Genomic DNA, 10,591 nt, shown 5'->3' on the forward strand with positions numbered 1-10,591 from the left:
AATTCAAATGGATAATAAGCTCTTTGTAGTTTAAAGAATTTTTCAATTAAATAAATAATATATTATGTTTTCTTTTACAAAAGGATAAAGTAGATCCAAATGTACTGGCATGGACAATTATCTAGGATATATTACAAAATCAAACCCAGCAAACAATAGAACAGCATTTACAAATATTTTTTAAAGAGAGAGGTCTACATATGTTTATGTATACACAGAAATTGGTCTGGAAAGGATATAGCCAAAATGCTCTCAGCCTTTACTTCTAGGTTGGATTGGGTAGGGCTAAGAAAGCTACATGTCTGAATTTTAGTGATCAGCATTGCCTACTACTTTTGCTATTAAAATAAAATCTCTAAATGATAAAAGGAATATGGATCATTTAGTATTATATATTTATAACTTCTGAGACTTAAGTATCATGATAAGAAAGAACATACTGTCAAACTAACATGACATAACAAAAATTTTTCATATCAGGACAAATTTCCAGCCTTTAAAGAAATCTATCTCCTCCCCCTATTTATAGAAGCAGTAATTTAGTAAATTGAATGATATTCCTAGATTATTATCATACTACCTTTTTCAGGACTATTTTTTCCTGATTCTGTTTCCTTCTCATTCGCAGGCTTGGAAACTAAAGGGAAAAGAGGGCAATTGCATATTGTAAAATACATAACAAATATCTTTTAAAAGGAAAATAGTATTTTGTACAAATATTTATAAGCACATATGTTTGTTTTGATTCACCAAAGCAATTTCAGCTGAACTGACCTCCTGGCATTATAATGCAAAGTATTAAAAAATAATAGTACAAGAAAAAAGCACTACTGAAATAGTCACATTAAAAATCCTAGAGGGAGGAGGGACAGAGACAGTCTCTTTCAAGGATGAGACTCTTGGTAGGTTAACCAGCCTCCAGTGGATGGACTCACACTGAAGGACATTTGGAGACACAACTTAGACTCTATAGGCCTTATTATACATAACAGAATTGCATCAAATTGGGTGGGGGTGCAGTAAGTGGAGGTGGGGATAGGGGAGGGGATCTGAATACCATCAAGTTATATTGTATGAAATCTCAAAAATTCAATAAAATAACAATAAATAATAAAATCTTAGAGGGCTGGAGAGACGGCGCAGTAGTTAAGAGCATTTGCTGCTCCTGCAGAGGAGGACCCAAGTTTAGTTCCCAGCACCCATATGGTGACTGAAAACCATCAGTAACTCCAGTTTCAGGAGATCAGAAACTCTCTTCTAGCTTCTGTGGGCTTTGCATGACACGGGTGCACTTATCTATATGCAGGCAAAACACTCATACACATATAATAAAAATAATAAATTCATTAAAAATCCTACAAGGCAATGCATCAAATTTAAGTACTTATTTGTGGGTAATAATTCTTTTAATTTTACATCTTTCAAATTAATTACATTACTTTTATTGTTGGGAAGAAATCCCATACATAATGGAAGTCAGAGAAATGAGCTCATAAATCCTGAGTGCGGACCCAAGTCTTTGTGAAACCCTGTACAAATGCCTTCTTCCTGGGCTCAGTAGAAAATAGACGGACTTAAACAAATGACTTTTGAGGTTCTTTTAATGTTTATTTATAGTAACCAAATAGACACATTAACAAACCTTCCACTGTAAGACCATTGCACATCTATGAAAATGAAGTAAATGAAACAAGTGAATATCACTTCCAATTTATGTCAGAAAAGTAGACTCGTCCCTATACCTTTTACACATTCAATGACTTATAATAAGTATTTACAGAGGCTGTAAAGATAGTTCAGTAGTTAAGAGCACTGGCTGCTATTGCAGAAGACCTTGGTTCGATTCTCAGCACCCACATGGCAAATAAGTATCGTTTATAAATCTATAACTCCAGTTCCAGGGAATCCAACACCCTCTTCTGTCTTCCTCAGCCACTGTACAACATGGGTGCACTTACACACACACAGGCATATTACTTATATACATAAAAATAAATAAATATAAATTAAAAATATTTAGCTTAAATAAAGCTTTAATTTTAAATCATCAAATATCAAATCATCTCCATTGTCCTTCACCAAAGCATAAATATGATCTGATACAACTTAGAATTTTTTCTTTATCTCAATTAAAGCAAAATAAAATGTGTTTTCCAATTCTCTAATAAGAAATTTCAAAAATATTAAAGCTGCTAAACACAGGTTTGTTAATGGGTCAGATGTTTATAGGGTTATGTTAAAGTCTATTGTAGTACAAAAGAATAAAAGGTACAATGAACCTAAGTCAGAAAGATCTCTACACACAACCAATCATCAAAATAGTTAAATTAGCTGGGCACTGTGGCAAATACCTGTAGTGTCATCTACTTGGGAGGCTGAAGCAGGCTGATTACTGGAGCCTAGGAGTTTGAGACCAGCTAGAGAAATGGCACGAATGCACTTAGACATTTCAACAAATACTTACTGTGGAGCTGACTGAAATAAAGCAATTCTTCTGTGGAAAGTTCATCTCCTTTTGAAGAATCCTTAGACATCACTTCAGTATAAGCTGAAAATATGTAACCCAAATCATATTTGCTAACAATGAAGGACACAGATGGCTTTCATAATGCTCAGGTAAATATAAGAGCAGAAATTAAAGCATTGTTATAAGAGCTATAAGAAACATGCACATAAAGAAATGTGGAAGCAATATTGCTGTTTGTTGTAAGTATTTGATCACGTTGAGTTCTATTGTTTCCCCTACTTCCTTATTTTTCTTTTTACTGTTTGAGAAATCATGCACACATAGGTGTTTGACTAAATGTACCTCATCCTCTCTCCTCCTTGCCTCCCCTATCCTCCTACCGCTATTTCCTCCCTAATTCACGTGCTCTTTTAAAAAACCCAGAGTCCACTTGGTGCTCCTTGTGTGTGCATGGGTGTAGGGCCATGCACCGGAGCATGCCTACTTGCTTTTTAATATTTTTTAAGAGTTACTATAAGTTGAAATAAGAAAATCTGGCATTTAAAAATCTCTGACCATGGAAACCCAGCTATTTAAAACTTTCACACTGATAAATATGGAAAACATGAAGCTATGTGCTTTACTTCCCGCCTGCAATTTCATAGGAACACATCTCCCCACATTTAATACCCCTACTGACAGTGCATTAAATGTAAAAATTAAACAATTTAATGGCAACCTAATTTAATAACACAAATTATTTTATAATTATATTATGATATGGTTTCTCTTTTTCTTTTAACACTGTTTTTGATTTGAGTGGGTAAAGGGTTAAAGACGTTTTCAGTTTGCTGGTCTGTTAACTAATGATTGCACCTGAAACATCTTTAAAAGAAATCCTAGGATAGCTTTAAACAAATTATGAGATGCTGTTTGTTTTCATGAATTACCCAACCCAAGCTATTTTTTGCAATGTTTCTTCAGTTTAAAGTCAAAGATTATTTCAGAGTAGAGATGTGTTGGAAAATAATACTCTAGGTGAGTCGAAATTAATTTAGATAAACTGAAATGGCATGGAGACTTTGAGGAAATATGGTAGAATAGAACAAAACCGAACTTTGGAGTCAGACCTTAGTTTCCTTGAATCACAGCTGTACAAGTTATCAGTTATGTGATGTTTGGCAAATAATCAAAATCATTTGAGAAAATGGGATAATATCTGTAATTATGTCTGTTACAGTGGAATGAACTATTACTGTCTAACATTGAAAACTGTTGAAATCTTACCTGGAGGGTCTGGAGAGATGGCTGAGCAGTTAAGAGCACTGGCTGCTCTTGTAGAGGATTCTGGTTTGGTTCCTAGTACCTATGTGGTAGCTAATAACTACCTGTAACTCCAGTTCTAGGGACTTCAATACCCTCTTCTGGACTTCATGGGCAGTGCACACACATGGTATACATACATGCATGCAGGCAAAACATACACATAAAATATTTAAAAAATACTTACCTGGAGGAATATGCAGCTTAAAAAGCAGCTTAAGTTTCTCAGTAAAACTTCCATTGTACATTATATCTGTTCAATACAATTTAATTAGAAAAAATCAAGTACCTACACATTCAATCAATTCCCACTATTCTAAGATACAGATACTAGTCAGGACTTAGGATTCAAAACTTTCTGTTTACTATACATGAAAGCCTGTCTCAACAACAACATCGTTTGTATTACTTAAGCTAACAGTCAAACAATCACTGTTTCTCTCTTTCACACATGTAACCAAAATATTCCATCCATTAAAGGATTAAAATGCTCCTGACTGGCTCCTTTCCTCAACCTCAAATTTCCCTTTTCCTTTTGAATGGGTGTTAGGACTCGTTTTAGGAAAGAACTTATCTTCAAGGGACAACCTTTGAAAAGAAATTATTGCTGTGGGGGTGATAGGAAACAAGGAAACAAATTAAGCATGACATATTAATGCATTTTCTCCATATTTTTCCACCACTTCTACAGGGTATGTAGTTGGATTTTTACTGAAGGGGAATGTCCTGTTGCATCCGTTCATTTGAAAGTGGAAAAACAGACATTCTCTTGCTTCCTGCTAACCATAAAACATCCACCTTTAACAGCTTGCTTTTCTGAGAGGGTTGGGGCAAAATGAGATCAATATGTTTGAGGTTAGCAACAAACACATTAAAAAAAGGCTAGTGATTACTAAGGTTGAAGACAATATAATCTATGGTAATACAGTATGTCTAAACTACTTTCAAGGGAGGGCATTTATGCTTGATTTTAAAAGTTATGAGGCATCAGCCTACCAATTGCAGAGGAAAATTCTCTGAAGTTTATAAGGCAATCAGAATTCTCATCCAACAATCTGAATGTCCATAAAGCTAGTGAGTCTCTGTTTGCAGAATGAGCCCAGGGACTCAACAAGTGATACAATACTCTGAATTGTTGGCAGTCAATCTGATATTGTTCCAAATAAGGTAGACTGGGGTCATGGTGCTTCAATCCTGGACAGCTCGAACACCAGTAACAAGATATAAACAGTTCTTTCTATAAAGAACAAATAAAAATGTAAGACATCAAATCAGAAAAACAGAATAAAAGATTTTTGCTTTAAACATGTCTGTTAAAAAGACAAAAATATTTAAGAGTGTGATAAAACTCTACTAAAAGATCATTAGTTTTCATTTAAAGTAGAACCACAGTACCTTAAAGATGACATAAAGTTCATCCAATTCATGAGGTTTCATTTTCACATCTTGTGATACCACACGCAACTTTAAAGAGATCAAAAGCAATTTAGATATAATACTTCTGTATAGAAAGTCTCTTTGAATTCACTTCTGTCAGAAGAAAATATTTTTCTCATAACTTTCAAGAGAAATAATGAACTACATAAATGAACCTACTTTACCCTTTTAAAAAGTTGTACATAGTCTAGAGTTCAATTCTGTTCTGATATGTACTTTGATCATCATGTGTTCATACCCAAGGGACAACCACTCAATAATAAACAACAGTACTGCTGCATTCAGCATATCCTTCTCTTGCTACAGAAGCAATTTAGTAAGTCATCAAGTGAGGCTGACATTAAACACGTTAAAGGTATCTGTAGATCTCCTCTGTGCCTGAAAAAATTGAATCTGGGAAAGAATAAGCTTAATGGGGTACTGTGACTAGGAAGGGAGGGAGGAGGGAGGATAGATGGGAGAAAAGAGTGGAGATGAGTGAATCTTGGGGGGCTAGGAAACCTAGAGGGAAAAGTGATGCCCTAGAAACCCTATGAGAAATGCACATAGAGTGTTTGAACATTAATGCCTATGTATACCTAGGAGCTGCTTGGCAGGGAAAGCCATGCCAGATAGAAGTGACCTCCATTAGAGTGACAAACATGCTGTACAGCACTCATCAAAGAAGCTTCTTTTTGCAACAGATGTAGGCTACTGTAGAGTTGCATATCTGGTCAGGCACAGAGAACATACACCTACCTAGGAGAGGCCCAGTACTACTAGGTGACACATCTGCAGTTGAATCTCTACAACCAAGGCTCATGGAACATAGCAAAATAAGGAGTAGAGCGAGGGCTAATGCACCCCTCAAGTCTCACCAGTGAGGCTTCCTTGTACGTCAGAGTGAGATACACACAGAAGGCCACTACTGGTCAAGTTTTGGAGACTAAGAGGCTGTAGAGTGTAGGATGGGATTCTTATATGGAACCTCACCCACCCACGGCTCAGGAGCCATTGTGGAAGAGGAAGCAGAAAGATTGTAAGAGCCAGGGCTGGTTCATGAACATAAGGAGGTAGAGGCTTCCAGGCCATTGGAGGCTTGCTCATGTGGGCTGCGGCAGTGGTGGCGTTGAATGCAGGACCCATGTCAGCTCAACTAAACAAGGGCCCAAAGGGGGGGGGGCGTGAGAAATAGCTGGCTGGCCTGCACTAGATGGAGAACTATTTGAGACTGGTTGTTGCTGGGTGAGGGAGAGTGTAAATTACATACAACCACTGGATGGGCTGATGAGACTACAGTGGACACATTTACACTGAAGGACATTTGGGTACAAACACCTGAATGAATAGGACTCAGCATGTATGGCGGAGTGCATAGTGTTCAGTTGGGGGGATAGGGGAATGCATGGATGGGGGAGGGGATCTGGATTTGAGTGGGAAATGTATGAAATTTTAAAAGCTCAATTAAAAAAGAAAATCAGTGACTTCATCCTACTACATGAAGAACAAGCACTAATGGTTCAAACATTACAGTCCTTAAGAAATTTAATATCAAGGGTAAAAATGAAAGCCAGAATGAATAGAAATTAAAAAAGAATTACCAAACTTAACAAAGAAAAGATGACTAACTGAAAAAAGTAAAATAGATCTTAGGCAGATGTGATAAAAAGACATCACAAAGAAACATCTAACAGAAGAAAATCATTAAGTATTGGCTGAGCAAGATGGCTCAGTGGATAAAGGCACTTGCCACCACACCTGATAACGTGAGGCATGGTGGCAATCCCCAGGACCCACAAGGAAAAGGCAACTGACTGTCCCAAACGTTGTCCTCTGGCTTGCATGTATGGCACACAATTCTCCCCCTTGCATACACAAATAGATAAATGTAATAATTTTTATTTTTGGTCGTTTTGAGACAGGGTCTCTCTGTAGCCCCAGCTGCCCCCCTGGGACTTCCTATGTACACTAGGCTGGCCTTGATTTCTCAGAGTTCTCCCTGCCTCTGCCTCCCCAGTGCTGGGCTTAAAGGTGTTTCCCACCACACCCAGCTTGTAGTACAATTTTTAAAAGGGCAAAAATATAATCATGGATATGAAAGTAGGGGTTAGAGAGATAGCTCAGCAGTAAAGAGCACTGCCTGCTCTTACAGGGAACCCAGGTTCTAGCACCCATATGTGGCTAACAGCCATCTGTAACTCTAGTTCCAGGGGATCCAATGCCCTCTTCTGACCACCTCAGGCACTGCATGACACAGGTGCACTTACATGCACCCAGGCAATACATTCATTCATACACATAAATAAAATATTAAGACGGAAGTCATTATAGTGTCCATCATACAGAATGTAGCATTAAATAGTTGTTGAGTGAAGTCTGTAAGCTTTGTGTGAAAATGTTTGAAAATCAGAACAAATAATTCCCCACAAATATATAAATGACAAAAGGTAACTCAGAAGTACTGAAAATTTGAATAGACAGAACTGAAAAGGGACTCAAAGATCTACTATTACCAAAAGGCCACAGACCCAAATGCTTTTATAGGCTTGTTTTCCTAAATGCTCTAGTAATGGGTAATTCTTATATAATCTAAGGTATTTCAAAGTCTAGAAAAATATGAGGCCATTATAATAGTCATACTATGACATAAACAAAATTGATATAAAAATTAGCACTCACAAAAAGAAATGTTTAAATCAATGTAACTTTAACATTGATGCAGAAAACCTTACTAAACTATTTAGTAAAATTATCAAAGCAGAACATTAATGAATATTACGGCCAATTAAGATAATTTCAAAAATGCAATGGAATTCCAATGTTAGCAATTCCTTAATAAAATTTACCACATTAATAAAGTTAAAAGCCATATAATCTCAAGATACAAAATTCATTCTTTCAAAGTTAACTCTCAGTCTTAATACTTTAATTCAAATTTCAGTTAGAACTTGTGTGTTTGTGTGTGAGTGTGTGTATGTTTGTGTGCAGCACATGGAATTCAGGGCCTTGTGCAAACTCGTCAAGCACTCCACTACTGAACTAAATCCCTAGACTTTCATCTTAGAAACTTAATTGAATTTCCTTAATTTGTTAAAGAACATTCTTCAAAAATCAATAGTAATAAAATATGAGAGGCATCCCTATCAAATTTTGAAATAAGGTAAAGAAGTCTACTTCTATTGCTAATATTCAATAATCTTTTAAGGTTTGAGATGATGGAATAATACACATGAAAGAAGAGAGGTATAAATATAAGGGTTAAAACTCTAAGACTGGAAATGATATGCTGTTTATTGAGGACACTGGGAAAACCCAGTGAAAACATTGCATTCAGTGCAAAAAGTCCAAACCAAGAGCCTTTACATTCATAGCAATAAAGAATTAGAAAATGTAAAGAAAAAAGACCTCATTCAATTTGGCCACAAAAATACATCAAGAGACAATAAATCCAATAAGAATGTTTAAGATGTACATGATGAAAACTATAAATGCTAGCTAAAGGGCATCTGACAAGTCAGATACAAAAAATGAATATTAAAAATAAAAATTTATATAAAGTACATGGGTGCTAGGAACTGAACTCAAATCCTCTGAAATAGCACTGTGTGCTGAGCCATCTCTCTAGAAAACACTATTACTGAAAAGGCATGTCACAAATGTGTTTTGCTTAAATCCCAATATGATAGCATTCAATACAAATTTGGTTGTACAGAAATTCAGTTGGATATTAGCAAGTGGGGGTTACAGATACAAGTCACACTTAACTCCAGTTCCAGGGGAATCCGAAACCCTCTTCTGACCTCCAAGACATTGCACGACACAGGTGCACTTACATACAGGCAATACACGCATACACATAAAATAGAAATAACAAATAAAATATTAAAAAAGAATACAAACAGTAAGAATAATATGAAGATAGATAAGACAAGAAGAAAAAAAGAGAAAAGAATATATAGTGTTGGTGAGATGACTCAGTGGGTGAAGACACTTCCTGACAAAACTGATAACTGGAATTTCATTCCTGGAGCCAACATGGCAGAAGAAGAGAGCCAACTACTGAAAGTTATACACTGAGCCCCACATGTTCATGAACCTGAGTGTGTGTGCTTGCATGTGCACACACACATGCATGCCCACACATCAATAAAAACTTAAATTTAAAAAAGGTTTTTAATAAAAAGACTATGTGAACTAGAATATTACAGTGTTTATAAGAATAAAAAGGAGAAATGCTAAATGCACATCAATGACAAATAGTTTAAGTATTATAGCATATTTTTACCATGATGCCTTACTTTGTGCACTAAAAAGAGTGAGTTGGATCTAACTGCACTGATGTGCAATGACCATTACTTATGTTTGAGATACTGGTATAATGTGTGCTCTCATTTTAAAATCATAATGCTCTCTCCCAGAAACATATATTTCTATTACGTTACTATACAGAAGAAAGAATTAGAAGGACACACACCAAATCATTTTGAGGTGGTTACTCCTATATGGGAAAACTTCATTTTTATATTTCTATAATATATGAATTATTTGGAATAAGCATATATAATCAGCGATTTTTTAAAAAGCTAAAAACAAGGGGATTCTATAGTAACTACATCATAATAACATTATTGAATTATTTAACTGAAATTTAAACCTGGAATCCTTAGAAATGTTAATATTCCTAGATTGCATCTCTAAGGACCTGGTTTCTAAGCACAGAAGTCTATAAAACAACAAATCCTGACTCCTATCCTCATGCCTCTTGGGGAGCACTGCTTCTGGTCCTGGCTCCGCCCTCACCTCTCTCTCCATCCCGGGACCTGCACCACCGGCTAACTCTCCTAGCCTGCACTCCTATCATCAGGCCTCTTGGGGTAAGTCTATAGCGCAGCCCTCCACACCTTGACTCCCCAAGTCACATTCACCCTTCCATCTCCCCCGCTGTTCGCTAATCCTAGTTTGGTACCTGCGCCATCCCTAGACTTGGGGCCCCAGACACGGGGGAACCAATACTGCTTCCTGACCCTTCTCACCCAGACCAACTTAATGCCTTTCTTGGGCCCCAGGGGCACCGCTTCTGGACCTGGCCCCACCCTCCCCTCCCACTACTTCCCTGGTCCTGCAACACCTGCCAGCCTCTTGCTGGGGCTGACAGCCTCTTTCTGGGGCTCCCAGGCTTCCCTTTCCTCCCCCTGATCCTTTGCATCCAGTACACCCCAGCTCCTCAATCCACTCCCTGGGAAATCTTGGGGCTTCTTCCCACCCCATATGCCTTTGCATCCCTCCGTGGCGCGGCCACTGCCGGGGTCTCAGGTCTGTCCAACACCCAAGTTCCTGAGGCCAAAATCATTCTTAGAAGATTCCAGACCTAAGGAGAAAGTCTGAAAACTTCTGACCCACATTGGG

General features: G+C 37.1%; 1 protein-coding gene across 1 annotated transcript in view; it reads right to left on the minus strand.

Moving 5' to 3' along the window:
* Positions 1-10,591, minus strand: part of Tbc1d8b (TBC1 domain family member 8B) — an 84,178-nt gene that overhangs the window by 11,596 nt on the left and 61,991 nt on the right. The window contains exons 15-19 of the mRNA XM_008852983.3: positions 5,165-5,233; positions 4,766-5,006; positions 3,957-4,022; positions 2,465-2,548; positions 581-637 (exon numbers count right to left, since the gene is read on the minus strand). Of these exons, the coding sequence (XP_008851205.1) occupies positions 581-637; positions 2,465-2,548; positions 3,957-4,022; positions 4,766-5,006; positions 5,165-5,233 (517 nt within the window). The remainder of the gene's footprint in view (positions 1-580; positions 638-2,464; positions 2,549-3,956; positions 4,023-4,765; positions 5,007-5,164; positions 5,234-10,591) is intronic.

Source organism: Nannospalax galili, unplaced genomic scaffold (assembly GCF_000622305.1).
Source record: "Nannospalax galili isolate Female #2095 unplaced genomic scaffold, S.galili_v1.0 scaffold25, whole genome shotgun sequence".
Taxonomy (NCBI): Eukaryota; Metazoa; Chordata; class Mammalia; order Rodentia; family Spalacidae; genus Nannospalax; species Nannospalax galili.